Here is a 25,303-nt window from a genome sequence, read left to right as displayed (position 1 = left end):
CATTTGAAGGAATGGCGGAATGGTCATTCCCTGTTACTTCTTTGAGAACGAAATCCTGATTTTAATTTCTATTCTCATTCCTGTCTAAATCAAACAGACTATGGGAATGGACCATTCTAATTCCGATTCCAACTTTAAATAGACCCTTAGAATGGTAGATTCACGGATGAGAATTCTATAAATCTTCGTCCATTTTTTCTTTAAAAAAAAAAAAAATCCGAAGGGGGTCTCCATGATATAGAGAAGTCAGATCATAGAATAACTGATCATGTAACCACGCAAGTGAGCAACAATGATCATAAGCTTTCCGGGCTGGGCTAGGCTTAGCAACTATGATAACTGATAAGGGTCATACCTGAGAGGCGGGCTTTAGGCTTTACTTTATCATAGCCTTAGCAACTATGGTAGCTGAATAGCTCAAAGCTTCAATCCATAATTTCCATTCAACAAATGGGTTTTACTTTACAGATCTTGCATTAATGATCCATCGAGTACGATGAGATGAGGTGAACCGTCGAGCAAGTAAAAATCATGATCCACGGCAGGGTAAAACTATATGGATAAATCTGTGATGCCAGAAAGGTATAATACCAGAAGCTTTGAACAATAACATTCAAAATCTCCTGTAAATTTTGATGAATTCCTGATTGGTTACCACTTTTATGATCCGATTGATTGATTATAAATTTTTCTGGTTATCATGTATTTTCAATATCATAGTTGAAACTAACCATTGAGGGTTGGGCCTGCCCAATGACGGAAATTTGCAGACAGGATTGTGCCAGGCTAGATACCAAAAAGACATGATAATTAGTTTCGACTATATACTCATAGCAATCCTACCCACTAAACACCATAGCTGTACATTGGAAACATCTCCCCATGAATGATGACATGTAAATACAGATGTTTCCAATGTACAATAGTGTCCTGAGGGTAGGCATGGGTAACATTCTTGTGGGCAGGAGATCAAAAGCTCAGAAATGATCACCCCTACATCAAACACTAACCATCTGAAACTAAAATAGAACAGGCCAAATGAAAAATTAGCTACCATAATGGACCTCAGGATAACATCACAATTCACAAGCATTAGACAGTCTCGTAGTACCTCTTCCGCCATGTGTATGGATACCGGAATTCTTTTTAAGTCTGACCTACAGGCATGCATTTCATCGAAAATGACAAATAAGACTTGAAGACATGCATAAAAAAGTAAAAAAAAAAAAAAAAAAAAAAAAACGAAAGAAAAAAGGGAAGGGGGGATGTTCACTCTTGCGTTTGCTACTCTCCTACTAAGAAATGATAAATAAATACAAAAATTCCTCCTCGCTCTCCAGTTTGTTTGTTATTGCTTCAGCGATTAATTGGAGTATGCATCCGCTCAACGATCCTATTAACAGCATCCCGTGTCATTACAAGAGTGTCGTGCAACAGGATACTGTAGACATTCAAACCCTGCATGTGGTGGAAACAAATTTTGTTTAGATGGAGTTAGGGGTGTTCCCATTAAATGTCAAACCGACCAAACTGGCCCCGACCCAACCCAAATTGGTCGGTTTTTCAAAACCACTGGTCGGTTTCGGTTTGTATGAAAAAATAAACCGAAACCAAACCAAACCGAACTGATCCTATATGTTTAAGTAATTATTAATTAGTCCCTACTCCATATGTTAAATGTTGATATATTTTGTGTTTTGTTTGAACTTTGGAAAGAAATTGGTTATTTATGCTAAAAACTAAAAATGCAAAAGTCAAAACCAATACAAATATAATACAATGGTACAATATTTAATTCAGTTTGTATAAATTTAAATATTTATTGACAAAAAGAAATCAGTTTTCCAAAAAAAAGTAATCGATTTAAATATATATTTTGATTTTGCATAAAACAAAAAAGAAATAAACTTAAATATAAATAGATATTTTAGTTTAAAATATATATAAAATCCGACTAAACTGATAAACCGACCCTTCATGTTTGAGTCTGTTGGTTTTGGTTTAGTCAATAAGTAAACCGACTAGGTCGGGTCGGTTGAAGAAAATGACTCAAACCAACCCAACCCGACCCGTAAACACCCCTAGATGGAGTCGCCTGGCGTTTCTTAACATGTTTATTGAAGCGTTCTTTTCTCAGTATTGGGCTTCCCCATTAATGCACTCTACACTGACTATAGATATTCAGGAAGTGCAAAACATTTCGATCTAGAGTTTGGAACTTTGGATGTTGTATATGGTGCCCAAACCAAACATTGAGATGGAGAAGGTTCGAAAACCTAATAAATTAAGAGCACAATTTGCAACTTACGATAGAAGGAAGAACGTTGACGTAGTGAAGATTCTGTGTAGCTAATTTGAGTTTTTCATTTATTGGACCACCATCCACCAGCAAAAGTTTCTTGGTGTTCTCTATTTGTGAGACATAATTCACAATATTCTTGGTCTTGTGGGTTGGGACCTCCAAATCCTCGAAAACAAGAAGCTGTTCATTGTTGAAACTTATTTTGTTAGATTCAACCACCAACATAGAGTTTAGCAATCATCTAAAACAAGGAGTAAAGAGAGAATGGGGAATCAAATAACAATAATCATGGCCAAGATGAAAATAAATAGACTATATACTTCCAGTACACAGAGAAGTGATATCAATAACATTTTGTCACCAAATAATATAAAATGGATATGTTATTTATGCCATATGACAATGAGGATGGCAAGTTGATAGCAACAATGAAGATGATGAAGATTTGTATCATCTTCATGAAATGAGCACATTAAAAGAACAACTGGGTATGCCAGGAAGATAAACCGTGAGAAAGCTGTCTTTTTTTTTTTTTACTTGGGTAGTTGATGGAAAGTTAGGGGAGAAGAAATTACCCAAGGGTTAGCTGATTTTTGTGTCTTCATCTTCCATTATAAATTTAAGGGTTCAGAATTGGGTACTTCCATCAATTGATTGCATTAAGTTGGATTTTGATGGCTGTTATTTAACAATCTTGGGAACTGAGTAATAGGTAGTGTTTTCAAAAACCATCAAGGTGGCAACATTCATGGTGTATATAGGTGTCATAGGTGATTCTACTGGGGTGAGCTAAGCTCGGATTAGCTGAACTTGATGGCTGTGTTAAGGGCTGGGTAATAATGCCCCACATCAGCCATCCACACAAAGTGAGAGACTGGGTGGTGATTGTGAGGCATATACACTTTGTGGTTGCCGTGGGCATTATTATTGGTATTTGGTAACACAGCCATCAAGTGCAGCTAATCCAGACTCAGTGGAGCTATTATTTTTATTGCAAGGTTTTCTCACAAGCTGTCATTAGGTGTATGAGAAACTTGAGGACAGGTCCTTCAGTGGGTGTATTAACATCTGCAGATTCTCTAGCTGGTTCACTTGATAGAGAAGGTGCAGTTAGACAGGCCCCGTATGACAATACCTTCCCTGTATGGGCTTGCCAATGAACCAAGAATGATATTGGGGAGAGCAGCAATGAAGTTGGCTCTTCTGTTTTTCTGTTTTTACTTGGCATAGGTAAAAGCCTATACTTTGTTGTGTACTCTTACAATCGCTTTTATTTTTCTTATTATAACCCTGTACCCCCACCCCCCCCAAAAAAAAAAATACATTAGTTTTTTTTTTTTGATAGATAACATAAAGCAGTAGTTGATGTTAAGAAAACAAGCAATCTATACTCAAGAGATAATATGGTAGATTTTGAAAGGAAAGGATTCCCAATTAGATAAAAAAGGCCACAATGGAATGTTGGTCCAAGCTATCTGGACTCTTTATCAAGGGTATCCATGATGATGGTGTTTGTTTCAAGTGGGTAAGGAGATCAGCAAATGGTTTTGCTGATGCCCTAGAAAAACAAGGGACTGTAAGGGAGAGACTTTACTGGGCAGGGCTGTAATGTTAGATGTTTATTGGATCAACTTATTCTAATAAGAGTTGACTTCTGTATTTCAGTTTAGTTTATCTCTAATGAAAGTTATCATTTCTGATAAAAAAAAAGGGATATCCATGATGATACAATGACTAGTTGTTTGATCACCCAAAAAAAAAAAAAACAGAGACTAGTTGCAATCTAGGGTAGAGGTGACAGTTTCTTGTAAATTATAATTATAAGGCATGTTTGAGTTAATTAAACATTTTCAAGAGGTTGCATCATAAACTTATTTATTGATGACACAGTATTGATTGAAGAGCCTACAGTAGAAATGGGGTGCGATAAGGATGACCAAGAAATATAATTCCTTGTACCAGTAAAATTAACTAAAAGTGACCAAAAATACTTCAAGGTGGGCCCATTGTGCTACCTTGGTTCAATAATCATAGTAAGGGGGATATTTAAGAGTGGAGAGATTTAAGAGTATGTTGCTCAAAAAATTCAAGTGGATTAGATGAAGCCAAAAAGGGTCATCACCCAATGTTGGTCTTAGCTATCAGGGGTCTAGGGAGGGTGTTCCTAAAGCCAGCGCCCTAGGGAATCCCCATTGAAGAAATGGAAGCATACCCTCCATTGTGCTTGTTGTCTTGGAACCAGGAACAAAGTGGACTAACCCTCCATCAAAGATATCCCAAAAGCCTTACCCTATTTTCACTTAGGGACTGATTGATAACAGCTGAAGATGCAGAACTGAAAAGCTTATTGCCTTGTGTTTTATTGAATAAGTTTTTAAGGAGGTTGTGGGTTCCTTAATGGCTGAACTTAAATTGGGTAGACCACTTTACCCTTGAAAGTTTTATTATTTAATTATTTTATCAACTAAAAGACAAAGCAGTAAGTCTTTCAGTTCAGCAACTTCAGCCATTATCAAATGGCCCCTTAGAGTTGTATCTTAGGAATCAAGAAAACAAATCCAAGGTGCCATAGATAGCTCTCCAAAGAGAGGTTAAGGTAGCTAGTCTTGTCAATCTAGTGTCCCACCCATCAGTAGATAGACCATGAACACTTACTAATCACATAATACCACAAGCTTGTCAAAGTCCAAGGAAATTTCCATAACCATCTCCCTAGTAGAGAAGTATTTATGAGACATGTTCCTCCTAATTCCCAATTCCCCTTCTCTCTTATCCTTATACACAATACCATAATTAGATGGTCTTTCATATTGACCAGACTCCCAAAGTAGTCCCTTGTCACCTTTTACAGTCACTTGATGGATGAAATGAGGGCTCTATAGACAGAATAAGTAAAAAAAGTAAAATTGAGAATATGTATCTAATCTATATGATTGTACCTCCAAATAATTTTAATTCTTACAAGCTAACAACTTCTTTCAGGACCCATGCATGACAGGGATCCAAGAAAATGAGGACTGAAGGATCCCACCCAACAGTAAACCCAAGTATGGGAAAGTGAAAGTACCAAACATCCAGGCATCATAGAGTAAACCTCAACTCTATTATCTTCCATATTTGTCCCTTCCAAGTTAGCTTTCCCAAGTTAACTTTCAGATAAGAGGGTGGCTTAAGACCAAATCAAAACAATGATGCTTCTCATTCCCAGACTCCCCTTAATAGTTCATCCTTACAAAATAATATACAGTCATAAAATTAGAGATGGGAGATATTTCTCCTCTCCCTTCCTAGTTCAAAGTCTCTAATCAACCAAATCTAGAGGTGATAATTTTCAGCCTGGTCTTAGCAGTTTTTCCAGGATTAGGTAGCAATGCTTACCTATAAACTGGAGTACTACTTTGATTGTAAAACATTCTTTCATTTATGTAATTATATTCAGTAAATAAACAATAATTATGTTACCTATTAAAAATAATTTATATTCAGCAAAAAAATTTTGAATGATCTCCCTGGTTCAAACCACACACACATATGAAAAGGGATTAAGATCTTTGATTTTTTACTTTTGACTCAAAATAGGCTATATTCATTCATATCAATAAATGAAAGGGGCATAATTAGTTCACTGCCCATATTAAGATGTTCAGATATAAACCAACAACCTAGTCGGTTGCTTAGGTGATGAGCCTCCAAAATGTTCAGATATAAACCAACAACCTAGTCAATGCCTAATCAGCACTTGAATTGTACTGGTCTATATTCATTCACACTCCTCTGTATCATGAAGGCACAGACAAAGGCATACTAAAACCATTATTCTAAATCATATTATACCTCATATTACTAAGTCTCTCCTATGAAACCTACAATATTTCTACATAAACATTTGGAACCATTTGTAGTACGTAAAATAACAATGTTCGGTTTCCTTGAGAGAGAGAAAGAGAGAGAGAGACAAACTTGCCTTTCCTTCAACTATACGGGCTGACAAAGCGATTTTCAGCCCTAAACGGCGAACTTTCTTCTGCAGCTTGATTGCATGACTTCGTGGCTTAGGACCATGCATAGTGGCACCATGCCTAAACTGTTTTCATGAACTTTGATTAATTCCATAACTTATCCTAGATCACACAACATAGATTTAACAAGTAGAAACATGATAACAAGCTAAACAGAACAGAAATTCACCTGAGGCCCACGCAATGTTCCATGCCTTGCTCGTCCAGTGCCCTTCTGTCGCCATGGCTTTTTTCCAGTCCCACTAACTTCACTAATAGTTTTTGTTGAATGTGTTCCCTGTGTGCCATTTATGTATCACAATTTTATTGACATATCCTTCAGAAACACCAACACCATTTAAAAATAAGCTAAGAAATTTAGCTTATCTTTTTATTTTTTTATTTTTTTTTTATCAGCAACAGAAAGAAGACTTTTATTAAATCAGCAGAGAAGAAACTTAGCTTAGCTTTCCAAGTGAGCAATCTAATTGGATGGCCCCGCTAGTTGAGTTATTTAGTAAGCTTTGCTAAACAACTCAAGATTTTTTTGTAAGTCTAAATAACCCATTATTCCTCCATGTGCAATCTAGGTGGAAGCCCAAAAGAGCCCCTACATAGTTGCCCTGCAGGCTCTATGTGTGAATTAATAAGCCTTATTTTACCAATAAAAAATAAAATAGCCCTTTGATTTATGTTTTTATTAAAAAAATCATAAATTTCAACAGATGATATTTGATGAGGAAGTCCACCAATACAAGCTGGTAGTATAGTGCTGATACAGGTAGAGGATTGGACGTCGGGCCAACCCAGAGAGTTCCCTATTCGATGAATGGTTCAAGTCTGCACATTATCCCTCCAAGTGGAAAAAAAGGAGAGGTCATGTAGGGAAGCTGTCTTCTTGAAAAGATTACATAAGGGATAAAGGGGTGGGGACAGAGCAGGGTGCACATAAGTGCACTGACATTACCACAGAGAGACTGTACTTATGCAGGTTTGATCCCATGCCTCCGTATTTCGAGGGATGCCAACATCTCAGCTACTGGGTCATTGCTGGGAAAGAGGTTGAGTACATGATATCGCTTGTGAATTTCTAATAAAATATCCTCATAAGCAGAGCAAATACCATTTATTATAGATTATATTCATGGCTTATTTATTTATTTACCTTTATTTTCAATGGACTCATTCTTTATTTCAACTCAAAGGTGCATGATCCGTGAAAATAGTTTTTCCTTCAAGAACTCAAATAATATATTATTTGTCATTTATAATGTAATATTTTATATGTATTTCTAGTTTTTTATAAATATAATATAAAATTTTATATTTATTATATAATATTATGAAAATAAAAAAAAATGAAAAGCTGACAACTAAACTGACGGTAACTGAACCGATCAACTGGTTAACCGATTGGCTTTGGTTCGGTTTCGGTTACCAGTTTTCCAAAAGGGGGGAAGAATATGTAGACCAACTACGAAAACCAAGATATTAACTTGTTTGAACTTTATCAGCTATATGGTCCCATAAAATTGGGCAGGATGTCATAAGTTATATAAGTCATATGCACTTGCAATGAAATGATAAGTGCCTAGTACCTGCTGTCGTTTCGCAAGCTGCCATCGTACAACACGGTGAACAATGTCCTTCCGAATAGGGACATCAAAAACATCACCAGCTAATACCATGAAGCCCTTATCTTCATTGTGGAAGTTTGTCACAGGGATTATGAGGTCCTCATAGCATCCTAGAGCAATAAAGCAATAATAATAATAAAATAAACAAGGAAAACACTCAAAATTATAACATAGAAACACTATATATATAAACAGAACTCGTTACATGAAAACATAAGATAAAATGAAATGAACACTTAAATCAAACAAGATTCATAATGAGATCATGCCAAATGGATATTAAATACAAAATAGTTCATTTCACTAGATGCAAGAGTTGAATGGTAGTGAGAATTCTTACTGCCAAGTGAAGAAATTACTGGGCCAGTTGAACAGCAGAAAGATGGGAATGAAACTACCAGTGTAAACTGCTATGGCCATAGCAGACTAGAGAAATAGATCTGGAGGAATAGTTATGATCATAAATTGTCAATATTAATTTTTACCAAAAAATAGTCAATATTAACAGCAATAGCTGTCATGCTGCATTGGCTATTTAATTGAACATGGATTCCCTTGTGAAACATTTTCTAGGCAATGTAAGGTGCAAATTTAGGAAGAGACAACAAATATTATTGGTACTACCATCCAACCATCCATGTAACAAAACCACTTTCAAATCATTATCCATTATGGTCATACAAACACGTGGCACTCCCAACAAGCTAAATGTCAACCAACCACTTCTGCTTATAATTCTATCTTGGGTTGCCAGGATGCTTGTGCAAGACTGGAGCAGGTTTTCAGAATTTCATCACAAATATGCTGAAGAACTGAAGTACATGCTTTGTCCAGGGAAGGAAAGAGAACCAATGGGACAAAAACAGAAAGCATATATACTCATGGCCCCAAAAGGCCCATGAAATGGCAGCAATGCCCAAAGTTCAGCCAATCACAGGCCCAAGATTCCAAAGAACATGAACCAGGGATTCCAAAACTAGTTAGAACTCTTTGATAATTGAAAGATAAGAGAGAATTAAAATGTATATTGAAAATTTGAACCCAATACATGGTGCCAGATCAATGCACATAAAAAGGGAGCATGTAATTAAAAATAGAAAATTTTAATCACCATCATCATCATCCAAGCCTTATCCCAATTATACAGGGTCAGCTACATGAATACTGTTTCACCATTTCGTTCTGTTTAATGGCATATCCATTGTTAAATTATTAGTGCTTAAATCATTTTTTACTACTTTGGCCCATGTCCTTTTTGATCTACCCCTACCCCCTCTAGCCCCTTCAATTTGCAACAGATCAATTTAAAAAGAGAAATTTTCTTCAATAAAAAATAAAGCAAAAATAATGGTAAATGTCTAAACAAAATAACCCAAATAGATATGCTAGAGAGAGTTCATGTAAAGGGCCTCCATGGTTTTAAATTTGATAACTACACAGCAACAGTGGAAACACCTGGATGAAAACCATGGAGGTATATATATATATATATATATATATATATTATCAGCAACACAAAATTGATTCATTAGATTAAAAAAGAGGTACAACAAAGATTTGTGAGCACAAAAACAAAGCCCACCCAGAACTATTCACTATTTACAGAATTGCCCAGAACAGAGCGTCTTTGAGTTCCTTGCTTTGCCAGACCATCAGCCAAACTGTTTGCAGACCTCCTAATCCATCTCATTTGGATCATCATATCTTTAGTAATCTGCTTGAATCTCCTGAATTCATTCCTTAACTTCCATATGATTCCTTCCCCTTTTTTCAACCAGCCCACAACTACTTTTGAATCACCTTCAATAATCAGCTTAGTAATCCCCATTTCTTTAGCTTTCTATACTCCATAGACTGCTGCCAATAATTCTGATCTCACCACATCTCCATGCTGAATAGGACCTGAGTACAAAGCTAGAATGTTTCCATTTTCTTCCCTAATTACCCCACCAATACCCAATGGTCCAGGATTGCCCATACAACTACCATCAAAGTTTAATTTCTTCCACCCAACACATGGAGGAGACCAGGCCTCATGAACAATCTATCTTCTAGATGAAGAACCTGCAATTATTCCCCACAATCTGCAGAAATCTCCAACCTTAAAGTCAGCAAAGAGCTTTAAAGTGCTCACCCAATGTGCTACTCTGAGAATAATCATCTCAATCACAGCTTCTTTACTTCTTTCCTTGTCTTCAAAGATTCTTAGATTCCTTTCCTCCCAAATTGTCCAGATCATTGCTGCTCTAGTGCATCTCCACATAATTCTGCCTCTTCTTTTAGGGCAGCTGAGAAGGTGAGAGCTAAAAACACCTTCCAGACAATCAAGGGGAAGCCAACTGCATCCAAAAAGAGATGAAAACCACTCCCAAATAGAAGTAGCAAAAGGACAGGAGATCAAAAGATGAAAGGCAGTCTCACCATACAACTTACATAAGGAGCACCAACTTGGGGACAGGCACCACTTTGGTCTTTTCCTTTGAAGCGAATCACAGTTGTTAATGAAGCCACAAAACACTTCCCAACAAAAAGCACTAACTTTTGGAGGGATGGGCCAAGACCATATCTCCTTAATAGGGAAATGATGAGAGGGGGTGGTGGAGATAAGAGATTTCAAAAAGGACTTACAGGAAAAAGAACCCGACTGACTAAGGGTCCACACTCTAGAATCTGAACCACCTTCCCCCAAACATACTGAACTCGACAGAAGAAGCAAAGCTGAGACATTGGAAATTTCAGATTCTCTCAGATTTCTAGTGAAGCCAAGATTCCAACTCAGGTTTGAAAGGGACGAGGAAGAGCTGATAAAATCACAAATAGGCTTACCTTTGAAACTAGAAAGCTCAAAGAGAGAAGGAAAAACCTCTAAATGGGGGGCTTCCCCTACCCACATATCCTTCCAAAATCTAATTTTCTGACCCAAAGCCAAATCATACCTTATGTGATTGAGGAACACAGGAAGATTGTCATGGATAGCCTTCCAAGGAGCAGCCAGAGTAGCTCTATGTAAGCAGCCCGCATCCCAACCGTTGTTTGACAGCCCATGGGTACTTGAAATAAATCTAGTCCACAACCTCTCATTTTCTTTAGGAAATCTCCAGAGCCATTTACTCAATAAGGCCGAGTTCTTCAACTAAACATTTCCAATGCCCAAACCCCCGCACCCCACCCTTATTGATAAAAAAAATGCCCATACCTCCCTCAATCTTCAATTGCATCACCTTATCCCGTCTAACCAAATGATCTTTCTTCCCTTCACCACACTCCCAAAGGAAATCTCTCATTATCTTTTCAACTCTTTTTACCACAACTTGAGGCACCCTAAAAACCGACATATAGTACACTGGGAGGTTTGCCAGAATGGATTTAATCAATGTAATTCTTTTTTTTTATCAATTTAATCAATGTAATTTTCCCGCCCAAAGAAATATAATTCCTTTTCCAACTTGCTAGTCTTTTCTCAAATCCTTCCACTACTGGGTTCCAAAAACTAGCTGATCTAGGGTTGCCACCAAGGGGTAAAACTAAATAACACAAAGGCCAATTTCCTTTCTCACACCCCCAATAAATCTGTCATTGACTTCAGCTCATCATCTTCTACATTAATACCAAACACTAAACTTTTAGACCAATTGATTCTCAAATTTGAAATCCTTTCGAAGAGCTTCACTACAAACTTCAGATTTTCTAGCCCCTCTCTTTCTTCTCCATCACAAAAAATGAGGATACCATCTACAAACTACAAGTGAAAGACCAAAACTCTATCACTTCCTATTGTCCATCCTTTCAACAATTGCAAGGAATTAGCCTTTAAAATCAACTTACTTAATACCTCGGCCACTAAAGTAAATAGAAAGGGAGAGAGTGGATCACCTTGTCTAAGACCTCGTAAGCCTTCAATTAAATCAATTGCCGATCCATTCACTAAAACAGAAAAGCGACTTGTTTGCAAACAACCTCAAACAACCTCTAATCCATTTACACCATACATTCCCAAAACCACACCTCTTCATGATATTAATCAAGAATTCCCAATCCACTAGATCATAGGCTTACACCAAGTCCAATTTAATTGCCACTCCCTTTCTCTTTAACCTTTTTTGAGCCTCCACACATTCATTTGCAATTAAGATTTGATCAACTATTTGCCTGTCCTGAATAAAGGCCCCTTGGAACTAAGAAATGATTGAGGGGAGAACCTTTTTAAGTCTCAATGAAAGTACCTTGGTAATTACCTTATAGATACTAGTCACTAAGCTTATAGGCCTGAAATCACTTGGCTGGGTGGCATCTTTCTTCTTTGGGATCAAGACTAAAAAGGTTGAATTCATCCCCGGACTAATTCTCCCCCTTCTATGGAATTCCCTAAACACTTTGATCAAATTATCTTTGATTGTCTCCCAATAGTCTTGATAGAACGCCATAGTGAACCCATATGGTCCTGGAGCCTTAGATCTATCCATGGAGAAAATTGCTTCCTTAATCTCACTTTCCTCAAAACTTTTCTCCAACAATTCCACTTGATTTTCTTCCAAACACTCCCAATCAAGTCCATCAAGTGACCACCTCTCATTAATTGGCCTGCGATAAATTGATATGAAATGGTCAGTAAAGGCCTTAGCAATGTCGCCTTGATCTGTGATCTCAGTACCTTCCACCAATAAAGAAGAGATTGAGCTCTTTCTTTTCCTGCCATTTGCTAACACATGGAAGAATTTTGTATTTCCATCACCTTCTTTAATCCACTTCTCCCTAGACTTCTACTTCCAATTTATCTCCCCTCTCAAGAGAGTAACCTCTAGCTCCTTTCTTAAAGATCATCTGATTTCCCTATCTTGGTTTTCCAAGACATCTTGCACTTCCTTCCTATCTATCTCCTCAGTTTGTGAGATTAATCAACTTTTTTCTCTTCCACTCTCTCAAACTTCACTTTGTTCCATTCTTTAATTTCCCCTTTTAACCTCTATAGCTTTTTAAAAATATTTTGACCTTTCCACATAGGTTGTAAGCTTTGGGACTCCCACCACTCTTTTAACATAGCTTTGAATTCCGAATGGGTAAGCTACATGTACTCAAATCTGATAGGAGCGGGACCTCCATCCAAAGACCTCTGAAATAAACAAATCGGCCAATGATCTGATGCAATCTTGGGTAATGTTCTTCCCCTCAATCCCATCCAATGTTCTTCCCAATCAAGAGACCTTAAAAACCTGTCCAGCCTAGAACAAATAGAATTAGCCTGAAGGTTGGACCATGTAAAACAGGATTGACCAAGAGGGAAGTCACTTAGTTCAAAAGCCTAAATAAAACTGTTAAAATGCCTCATACTTGAAGTGACCCTCTGCCTTCCTCCAACTGATTCATCCACAAACCTAGTCACATTAAACACCAAGGTCCTTCCCACAATCCTCGAATATCTGCTAATTCTTCCCACATTCTATCCCTTTCTCTGTAAGAATTTGGACCATAAACATTAGTAAGAACCCATTCAAACCCATCCTGAATATTCCTCAACTTTGCTGAGACCGAAATGAAATAAATCCTCCTTCCAGGCTGTAATTATTCCCCCTGAAACACCCCATGCTGGTGCAAAGCTCCACTGAATATTTCTCTCTCCCCAAAAGCTCCTGAACCATCACAATATCTGGTGGCACTTCCTAGTCCCCTGACATTCCAACTGCTGATCTTCATTAAGCTGTCTAAAATTCCCCTATGACTCCTCTTCCTATAAACCTCCTTTTCTTCTTCCTCCCCTTGCACTAAATTCTTTGTCCCCCTCTACATCATTAATGAGCTTCTCTACTTCATTCAATTTTTTCTTTATTTTTCCTCCCCCTCCCCCTCTTCCTTTCTTCATTTGGGAGATCACATCTTTAGCCTTCTCTATATTAAGCCCCATCCTATTTGCTAAGTTCATTACTTGGTCCTCTTCCCCCTGTCTCCTTTCTATCAAGACCGCTGCTTCAAGTCTACATTCCTTTCCCTTTTCATTCATTACAACATTATCACCCTTCTCCTAGTCTAATTTTTCTTTACCTTTTCCTCCCCTCATGCTACAACCTCCATTCTCATGTTTTCCCCTATTACACCACCGGGCAAGTCCATGGGCTTTATCACAGCAGTAACGGAGTTGGGCTATCTGAATGAGAGCTAGTACTAAAACCGAAAACACAAGAATTGTAGGGATTACCAGGACAGGAAGTAGGCGCAGACACAACAGAAGGGGGATTTTCAGGTTCTTTATCTCCCTGTTTCAGATCATGGTCGCCCATCGAGACATCAGGTTTTTCTGGTTGAATGTGATCCATGGCTACCATAAACATTTCAGCTCTTGATTCTGTGCCCCTTGGAGGAGACTCCTCCGTAGTCCTATAGTTCCCCTGCACATTCATCCTCTGCTCTTCCAACTTTTGTTGCTCGACAGAGAGAAGTCTACACTCTTTTGTAAACAGGATGACCCTTGCTGATCTTGGGCATGATTTGTTAAGCTAACACCATTTTGCACTTGCCCTTCCAACATTATTTCCATCTGACCGCCAAGGTTTTCACTGAATTCTTTCTCCCCCTGCATAACCTGCTCAACGGCTTTAACAACAGGAACTCTCTTGAAACTGAGTCTCGCTGACCCTTTCTTCTGTGAACAAATCACCAATGCACAAATTCTCTTCACCCTCCAAGCAAACTTGGATAGTCCCATCCACACTTCCTATACTGGATTCTTCATCGAAAAGGCTATCCTCATCAGAAACTTCATAGTTTATCCGCCGACTGTCATCTTCTTCACCCCTGCATTTCCTTTGATCTTGCGTACCTAGGATTGGGTTTTTCTTGCATTGAAGGAAGTCGACTAGCTCACTGTAAATGCAGTTGTTTCCCAGAGGATTTGCTGTTAGGGATCGATGGGGACGATGATAGACCCAAAACAGCGTCCCCCACAACCCCGCACGTGTTATTTAAGTTATCATGTGAGGGCGAAAAGCAAACTGGCCCAAGCATTTGGTTCACCCCCGGTTTAGAAGCCTTACTTCCTTCTTTTAAAGCTTCCACGTAGGACACGGGTCTGTTCCTTTGAAATTCAAAGCAGTTTGAAAAACCAGCTAAAATTGGGAAAATAGAGCCTGAATTAATTTCGCCTGACTTTTTATTTTCCTTTGGGAGAAAACCAAGATCAGCATTCGTGTCTCTCTTTTTCTCCTCATCACATGGCCTTCTATCTGCCATGTAATCATCTTCAACCTTTCTCCCTTCCCCCCCTCCCCAAAGGAACGATTCAACTTCCGACACTACCCACACTTGCCTCCATCTGCTGTCTGAGAAAACTTCGATCAACCTTGGAATTTTTCCGACTTGGATCCCCCTAAACGCAAGTTGGCCAATCCACATCTAGAATGAATCCTCCACATATTGCTGCAATTTGAAGGAATAATTCCTCTGTCCAAAGATTAAAGGGCAGTCCCACAATTTCTAAACAAAAGGACTCTTAATCTACCTCCACCTTGTTACAAGAGGGATTCCAGTTTTCCACCGACACTACTCCCTCTCTTGTGGATACTTTGATCAGATTCTTAGCTTTACCATCTGATGACGCGTGATTACTTGCTCACTAGCTTACTAACATTCAAGCTTTTAGCTCACACACCAGAGTACTAACTTAAGCATCGGAGCACCCACACCGGGTAAGCCACCCTGGGTCCTCTGAGTCTTCTTCTTTTGCAGTTCGACCGCCCAGCAAAGCGAACTGACATCCGAGCTGCCCTCCAGCTAAGAGCATCCAGATTGCGCGCCATCACTATCCATATCTAAAATTGCTGTCATTTCCCCAAACGTACAAACTAATGCCTTTTCCGTTGTCGACACAAAGACCACTACATCCTGTAGTACTCTTTCCCAGTTATCCACCTTACCCATTCTAACCACCTTTCTTCTTCGCCACTCCTCCAAACCGTTGTCAGCCATCAGTTTTGAGCAGAGGGAATTACCACAGATACGTCCAACTACCGTCATCTTTTCCTCGTTGCAAGGAGATTCTGAAGAATGCTTCGAATCAGGTGAACAATGCTCATTCCTACCTTCTGACTGTCTTTCAAGCAACCACAGTCTCTGCTCATACTCAGTCATCCAGGACCTTTGCAAATTGCAGCCACCCCTGTTTCTCCTTTCCAGCAGGGATACAAATAATTTGCCTTTTTCCCCTTCCAAACATTTCAGTCAGTTGAATGAATTCTCCCGTCATTCTTCTTCTCCACTATGAATTTTTTCTTCAGCACATAAAGTTCCCCTTTCCAACCTGTTTCTGATTTTTACCGCCGAAGCTCCACCTAGTTCTTCCAACAGAAAAGTCTTCTTCTCCATAGCTAGGACTTTCTTCCACCCAGTCGCCGGAAGAAACTTCTCCTCCATAATTTCTTTCAGAGATCCCCATCTCCACTGCAGCACTTACAACATCTTACTGGTTAACTCACACTTGGCAAAAGATCACTATGCAATTTTTTTTGGGTAGAAATATACCTATTACCAAAATAAAGCAAAATGAACTTGGTATTCTGTGTGATGGCTTTCTAGTATAATTTAACAAGTATGAAACACTATAAATAGCTTGACTTTTGAGGCATGTTGTTTCTTTTCCTCTCTTTATGTATCAATAACAAGTATTATTTTGATGTTTTATGAGACTTGCATGTAGAGCTTCCTTGGTCATACTGGGACACATAGCCTTATTCTCCAAATCAACCGCCTTGCCTCATTCAAATAAGATGAAAATAATGTATAAAAGTATGCAAAGCCAAAAAAAAAAAACTTGTCCAACCAAATACTTGTTTATAAATGTCTTGTGATAGTCCCTTACATGCAAAAGCACATGATACGAACCAACCGTGTTTTGACTCAAATGATGGTCCAACAATCTGGTCCAAGTCTCACAACAACAATATTTTCCATCTGTCCACCATTTTCTAAATTTGATTTTTGGAAGCAAATTATATAATTACTTTATACTATGCAATGACCTAGTTGAGTTTAGCTTTATTCATTTTTTATCAATATTGAGTTGAATAGAGTTTATGCTATACAATCCAAAAATAAGCTACGCAATGCCTTTTAGATATCTAAGAACATTTTCATTTTATTCCAATGAAGTTATAATTCTATATCTGTGCAAAAACTGCAAATAGACTCAAGATTATGCTTCATACCTTGAGTACGATCTGGGGTTAATACAGTCTTCTTGGATAATAACTCTGGAGGAATTGCACCTTCATATGCTTGAGGAGTAAGAACAGATGTTGAAATGCTTCGACCAGTGAGGAAAGAGGAACCAATCTACATGAACAAACATAACAAGCTTATTGATTTGATGCCAACAATAGCCGCTATAAATTAAAAATAAATAAATTTACACTTTGAGCATACCATATGACATACCTAATAAATGTAAGAATACAGTTGGATTAAAAAACCATTGACACTTGACAAACTGCAAATCAAAGGGGAAAAAGGAAAGAATGAAAGGTCTTCATGATTCCTTTATTTCTTTCTTTCTTCTAATTCTTCTTCTATTTTTCTTTTTTTTTTTTTTTTACTATCTATTTTGAAAAGTCATGGTGAAATTTTGCTACAAACAGTGAGGAAAAAATGGATACAAAGAGACGAAAGGTTTGCCCCAAGCATTACAAGAAGATAGATTTGCCACTAGTCATATGCTTGAGTGGGATGGGCAAAATGGAGGAGCACATCTGAAGTCCTATGTGATAGGAGAATACCACCAGGCTAAAAAGAAAATTTCGAAAAACAATTATAAAGTTAACTATGTTGTTCTATGGAGTAGAATATTGGGGAATCAAGAAACAAAACATACAAAAAAATGAATGTAGCAAAAATGTGAATGTTGAAATGGATGGGTGGGAAAACCGGAAGGAATGAGATCAGAAATGTACTGTTATGGGCCTAGGAATAGGATCTCGTCACGGGTCGGTCCACAGGGAAAACCTCCTGTTTCCCCTTGTTCCTCCCTACTCTTGATGAACCTTCTTGGCGCCTTAATGGTGTATTGTCCAAGAGATCACCTAACTCTCCTTGCTCTCTTTCTTGACTAAAATTTTTGATACCTTTATTAAATAATATCAGCTCCTTAAATAGAAGATTACAAGAGGTAGAATCCTACTTTTAGGAGGACTCCTTGCTAATCTACTACTCTATCCTATTAAACTGATAAGATAAGACTAAACTGATAAGATAAGATAAGACTTCCTTAATCTATCATACCGAACTGATAAGATAAGATAAGAACTGTAATTACATAAGATAAGACTTCCTACTAATCCATACTACTGAACTGATAAGATAAGAACACTGAATAGATAAGACTCCTACTAATCCCCACTACTGAAAGCAGATAAGGCAAGAATACTAAATAGATAAGATAGGATGAGAACACTAAATTGTTGCTGCTAAGAACACTAAATTACTGTTGTTGCTGCCGGCGTCCACATCATTACTCGCCTCCTAGACTACGAGCTTGTCCTCAAGCTCGAATTTAGGATGGGTGTCTTGAAACATAGTCAAAGGAATCCCGGATAAGTGGAATGATTTTGCCCTCCTGGATCGAGTTCCAATGAAGAGGGTTCAACCTTAGACAACTGCAGTGAGATACCAAGATTTGACCATGCGTAGCTGCATTCTTTGTCGCAGGAAACTGCAGCCTTAAGGTACTTCTGAGATGTCTTGAACTATAGATTACAAAGATTGTGAAGGCCAAACTAGTGCCACTAAACAGCGTCATCTGGATCCTCTTCTATTGCCTACTTTAGTGCGTACAAAGCTCGTTGAGCCTTGTAAACCATGGCAAGTCCTGTCCATGCTATCCGAAGCTCAATTGTTGTAGAGTCCCCTTCTCTGAGTATTGAAGCCATTTCATTCGCAGCCCATGAAAGTTGTTCAGTGGGATCCTAAGACCTTTCTGCATCCTTGATACGATGAAGCGCAACAGCATATCAAGTTGACATGCAATTAGGCTTCAGTTTTGCTGCCTTCTCCAAGCACTTTCCAACACTTCTATGATCACCAGCCAAATAGTATGCATTAGCAAGATTCACCCAAATATGTGCAGCCCTAGGATCTGATCTGACTACAGCTAACAAACACTCTTTTGCAACATTTGCAACCGCAACATGAGGCATACAAGCTCCTTCACCAGCGATGACGACCTTGGAGTAGTTGCTCTTATTCTTCTTTGAACTCTTGTCGATGGAATCCTCGATGACACCAGATTCCTGCTTAATCGGAACATTCTGGGTGTTTCTAACCTGCGCTAGGGCAACGACCTGCTACTCGTCAGACGATTCTGACATGTCTGGTCGGCGGCGGTTGTGGTTGCAGCCCCTTCCAGGTTCCTTTCCTTGCTGGAGAAGTACAACTCCATCAAGCGCCTTAATTCTCGAACGTCGTCCTTGATCTCGCGCACCTCCTTGCTGTTTTCCACGAGTCTGTGCTCCAGACCATGAACCCTAGACGTCAATCGCTCAAGGTCGCCCATGACGCCTTGCTCTGACACCAAGTTGTTATGGGCCCAGGAATAGGATCTCGTCACGGGTCGGTCCACGGGGAAAACCTCCTGTTTCCCCTTGTTCCTCCCTGCTCTTGATGAACCTTCTTAGCGCCTTAATGGTGATTTGTCCAAGAGATCACCTAACTCTCCTTGCTCTCTTTCTTGACTGAAATTTTCGATACCTTTATTGAATAATATCAGCTCCTTAAATAGGAGATTACAAGAGGTAGAATCCTACTTTTAGGAGGACTCCTTGCTAATCTACTACTCTATCCTATTAAACTGATAAAATAAGACTGAATTGATAAGATAAGATAAGGCATCCTTAATCTATCCTACTGAACTGATAAGATAAGATAAGAACTGTACTTATATAAGATAAGACTCCCTACTAATCCATACTACAGAACTGATAAGATAAGAACACTGAATAGATAAGACTCCTGCTAATCCCTACTACTGAAAGCAGATAAGGCAAGAATACTGAATAGATAAGATAGGATTAGAACACTAAATTGCTGCTACTGAGAACACTAAATTACTGCTGCTGCTGCACTAAATTACTGCTACTGCTGCCGATGTCCACATCATGTACACATTTATAGGAACTTAGAAGTGGGATAACTGAAAGCTAAGAATAGATTAAGATGGTTTAACACATGCACAAAAGACCAAATACAGCACCGACGAGAAGAAATGATCCATTGCAAGTTGAAGGATCTAGAAGAGCTAGGGGCAGGCCAAAAAAGATATGGGTTGAAGTGCATTGGATATGACACTGAACATAGTGGAATGACAAAACAAGATTCATGTGACTGATCCCATATAATTAGGGCAAAGTTTAGTTGCATTGAGTTTCCACTTTTCATATTCTCAGCTCTACCAAAACCACCAGCTGCATGAATCAATGTAAAAACTAAAAAAAATAAGGTTGATTTAGTTAGAATCCCATTGTATAATCATGAATTGATCAGCCTTTGGATGGGCATTCCAAAGCAATGGTGACACAGTTAGGAGATTGTCTACTGGGGAACCAATACATACATATACAGGACGTTGATAGATTAATCTTCAAAGTCCAATTGAGCCATCTATACAGCTAAAACATTTTTCTCATTTTAGGATCATCACATTCTTCCTCAGCTACCAGAATTATAAAAAGTTGATTGGATTTATAATATTCCACCAGGGGAAAAAAAGGTATGCAACATGGGTTATTCTGGAGGATAAAATATGTACCAATTTCAATAAATGATAAACCTATTCCAATGAACATTTTGAAGTGATGGATATGACAAAATCCAGTGTTGCAAGAAACCAAAAACAAAAATAAGTAACACCCAATAACTCATATGGAGAGAAGTATTCCATAAGTACAAGGAGCACACACCTTGCAAAGCGATGGCAGGACAGAGATATTTTCAGCAGCACTACAACCAGATGATGCTGTTTGGACAAAGGAAACCTATAGGGTTAAGAAGCCAGCTCTGTTTCACATTTAGTACAAAGTCGCAGTATAGAAAACTCAACCACATTAACTTTAGAAAAAGAATAACAGCACCCTTACCACTAGCAGCTTGAAATGATCCATTAATGATCCTTGAAGATCCACAGCAACTGAGAGAAGATAGGGACCCCAAAGAACGTAACAGCTTTCTTGACATTGATATAGCCATCTCTTTTCTCTCCACCTGCACCTTCTGAGTCCTTGGCAATGTTGGATTCTAGTAGAGTCGAGTGAAGAAAGTCAACTGTCCATTTTATTTCTGTATATGGATTTCTTCAGAAGAATTTCACTGAAAAAATATCACACCCAAAATGAGGCATATATCTCAATAAAACCCTAAGCATACAAAAAAAAAAAAACATACAATTATATCTCAAACTTATCATCGAAGACCGGGTGATTAGTGTATAGAACAAAGCATTCTTATGCTACCGCACTTTTATATAATCCTGGCCAATTTTTAATGGTTCTATCGACTAAAAAAGCTATGGTATAGCATTTTAATGGTAAGGGGAAGAAAGAAGAAACGAAATCAAGTAAACAACAAAGAAAAGAAATATCACATAATTTGAACTTGTAAACAAAAACCGCCTTCAATAAAAAGGAAATTTCTGAGTAGTAAACAATGCTGCTTACTGTAGGTTGAGAAATAAACATCTGAATTACCCTTCTCAATGTGGCAGAACAAAATCAATGCACAGAGCTCTAACTAGCAAAAGAAAGTAAAACCATACTGACCATTGATTATTATGGTTCATATTATTTATTATTGGTGATTTATTTATTCAGTTTCTGAAAATAAAAGACAGATTAAAGTGAAACAACTGAAAAGGGAGAGAGAAAGAGAGAATGGGAAACAGCAATAGAGAGAGATGGTTGAAGATTGGAAGCAATTTTGGTGGTTGCGAGTGTAATTGGTATAGATGCACAGAGATACAGAAATAGAGAAGATGTTTTGATGAGGGAGGAAAGGTTTACCAGGCGAGAGGACCCTGACGAGAGTGATCACTGATCAATGTTCGAACTCTGAGTCTCCGAACAACCTCTTCCAGTTCCTACCTTCCACTTAGCAGCACAAGTTAGGGGTGAGCGTAGGGTCGCTCTGGAATGGGCCGGACATAGGAAGAGTTGGATCCAGCCCGAGCTAAAAATCTTTGGGCTGGGGCCGAGGCCCGCAATTGGTCCTGTATACTAGACTTCAGCCCAACTCGACAATGTAATGTACCTAGCCTATTAGCTCCGTTGGTTAGAGCGTCGCGCTAATAACGCAAAGGTCACAGGTTCGAGACTTGCATGGGCCAAATTTTAGATTTTTTTGCCCTTCTTTCCTTTGTATTTCTGCTCTTCCTTGTAAGAGGGACCAATGTTCAGAGAACCGGACCGGGCATCGACTCGGTAAAGGCATAGGTTCATGGATCAGAGGTCTGACCAGGGTCAAACCAGAGGTCGAACCGTGCTGATGTAATAAATAAAATTCAAAAACTTACTGAATATGAATGACAATTAATCCAAAATTGAAACAAATGCTTCAAACCTTCAAAGTTTAAGACAATATGTCCCACAATGAAAACAAATATATCAACAATCCAATAAAGTTCAAGACTCAATCCTAATTATAACCACCATCATCACAAAGGCATTTCAAGAAATATCAATTAAAAAATTATAATGCATGCATGATAAACTAAAATTGATTTCAATTTTCAGCTATTTTAGTATAACATTATCACTATCACTATTCTAAATTTAGTTCCAATTTTCAGCTATTTCAATATCAATATCACCTAAATTCAAAATATGAAATCAATTTATTCAAGTTTAAATTTCTATTTCAAGATTTCAAGAGGGTTTAGGCTAACCTGCAAGACTGAACAACTAGTTGTGTATCTTGGCCGAATTTGGTGGACTAAAAGCCTGAAGCAAAGATCAAATTCCAAGCCTCAAACAAAAATCAAACCTGTAACAAAACTATCAGTAATTAATTAATTTCATGTTCAAGAATTAAAAATAAATAAATATTAAAAATAAATGACTAAATGTTGCAGAAATCAGATTCAAACTTAAAAGAAAAAGAAATCAGATTCAGGCGGTGCGAGGAGGAGGAGAAGGAAAGAGGGAAGAAGACTAGGAGAGGGCGGTTAACAGAGCACCGCCGCTACCGCCAAAGAGAAGAAGAAGAAGAAGAAGAAGAAGAAGAAGAAGAAGAAGAAGAAGAAGGAGAGGACACCGGCCGGCAGAGCTGGGGAGACGCGCACGGTGAACAGAGTCCACCGGCGGGAAGAAGAAGACGAAAAAAGACTGAAAGAGGAGGGGAGAGGCTACCTGGCGTCGGCGAAGAGGCGCTGGTTGTGGTGGCTGGAGTCGCTGGAGGAAGAAGAAGAAGAAGAATATCAGATATCGATCGAAGAGGGTTTATTTTTGGCTGGGATGGAATTTTCCATTGGAACTTAGGGGCTGTTTGGCCCAATTTTAAGGCTTTTTTTGTGTTTTTTATACTAAAACAGAGTGTTAAAAAACCGGCCGGTTGTATAAAACCGAAACCGGTTCGCCGGTTCTTCGATTGAACCGGCCTTATAAACGGTTTTTTGGATATATCGATTTTAGGCCCGTTCGCTTTTCGGTAAGTTATTTACCTAGGTAAATGCAGTTACCTAGGTAAGTTTTCCTCGAGAAACACTTACCCGAGTAAGTACATTTACCCATGTTCTTTGATCTCTCATGTAAATAAGACAATGACCATTTTAGTCATAAAAATCCATAATTAAAAATGGCATTTTTGTCTCATTCAAGTGTTGGAAACTTTCCCCGTAGGTGGAAAAGTTATTTACCCACTTAGGAGATGGGTAGGGTAAGTTCATGGAGGAAGATTTGGCCCGACCCCTTGGTCGTACGACACGTGGAAGCAACCAAGAGTGACCTTGCAGAAGCGCCAGCTCGGCACGACAGCGGGCCCATAGCTCGAGCTCCGAGAGGAGTAGTCCCGAGCTCCCCCAAAGGGGGAACCTACAACCACCCGAGCTTCGAGTTTAAGATTCCCGAGCTCCCCAAGGAGGAACCTGAGCTCTCCCTTCGAGGCCCTGAGCCTTGCGAAAAGCACAAAAGGCAAAGACCCGAATTACCCACCTAGAGGCAGTTCGGGCCACACATCTATCCGAGCTCAAGACTTCACCTCACACGCCACTTTGGCTCCAAGTGTCCAACACATGACAGCCACTATCCAACGACCACCTGCCACCGCCATCTCAGACGAACAGAGGCGGCCTTGGCAACTGGCAGTGGAGGTTATGACACCCAAACTAGCAATTGGCAAAAGAAATGACACCCGACCTGGTAGAGGAGGTGACCCGATCTGGCAGAGGCATGGAAGTAAGCGTATAGGGTGATTATAAATGGTCCCCATCTCACAAAGAAGAGGGTATGTGATTCTTGCGCTTTCTGGTCTTAGAATTCCTCATTTCCCATACCTTCTGAAGAGCACTAACTTGAGCTTCGGAGTGTTCTAACCGGGTTCCTCCTTGGAAGTCTCCATTTTCTTCATTGTTTCAGGCACCTCCCATCTCATCAGAAGCGAGGTAACCGCCAGCTACGACCGACCGGATTGTGCATCATCATTTGGCGTCGTCTGTGGGAAACTTTCAAAAGGCCTCCCCAATCCTTTAACTCTCTCTCTCTCAAAGAAACTTTAGCTTCCATGGCTTCCTCCAGCAGCAACAGGCACAACGCCGACTTGAATGCTGTAGGGGAACACCCTCAGCCCGCCACCGTTTGCATCAGACAGTTCACCGTCCCCCTCTCAATGGACGGAATCCCTAGCCTCAATACACCAAGCATGGTGGCACCTGTGAATGTTCCCCTTTCCTCCCTATCGAGACAACTTTCGCTGAATCTACTATTGTCCCTCTAGCGACTAGCCAAAACCAATTCAATGACTCAATGCAGTGCATGCGGACAATGCAAGCCCAAATGCAGCAATTACAGCAACATCAGCTCCATCAGCAACAAGTACTGCACCACATTTCTCAGTATCACTATCAACAGCAGTTCCCTCAACTGCCTCTGAACCAACCACAACTCCCACCTCGGCACCCTGCTCCGAAGCTGGCCAAGCCCTCCCCTTTGGGCGGGCGCCTTCATCGAGGAGGAGCCTCTCAACTCCAGGACCCCTCCAAGAGCCAGGCCTCATCCATGGGCAGGAGGGAAAGACTAACCACCCCTACCTCGCAGCTTGTCGGCGGATCGGGAACTCCCTTGCCTGTCAAGTCAGCACCTCGGCACTCTCAGTTCAAGCTCCCGCTCACAAAGAACCAGTTCGACGTC

The 25,303-nt window shown here is 39.2% G+C and overlaps 1 protein-coding gene across 1 annotated transcript; it reads right to left on the bottom strand.

Annotated features, from left to right (window-relative positions):
• Positions 1-1,027: 1,027 nt before the first annotated feature.
• LOC148875263 (Ribosomal protein L4/L1 family) lies at positions 1,028-23,442 on the bottom strand. Its single transcript, XM_088966948.1, has 10 exons — positions 23,309-23,442; positions 22,846-22,943; positions 21,047-21,275; positions 20,870-20,925; positions 17,129-17,255; positions 7,899-8,047; positions 6,491-6,598; positions 6,267-6,386; positions 2,309-2,482; positions 1,028-1,458 (listed from the first exon to the last, which is right to left on the bottom strand). The coding sequence occupies exons 3-10, from the start codon at positions 21,153-21,155 to the stop codon at positions 1,357-1,359; spliced, it is 945 nt and encodes a 314-aa protein (XP_088823074.1). The 5' UTR covers positions 21,156-21,275; positions 22,846-22,943; positions 23,309-23,442; the 3' UTR covers positions 1,028-1,356.
• Positions 23,443-25,303: the final 1,861 nt, after the last annotated feature.

Source organism: Nelumbo lutea, chromosome 1, assembly GCF_056320005.1.
Source record: "Nelumbo lutea isolate HS-2025 chromosome 1, American lotus-T2T, whole genome shotgun sequence".
In the NCBI taxonomy this organism is placed as follows: Eukaryota; Viridiplantae; Streptophyta; class Magnoliopsida; order Proteales; family Nelumbonaceae; genus Nelumbo; species Nelumbo lutea.
This window is presented reverse-complemented; position numbering and strand designations above follow the sequence as displayed.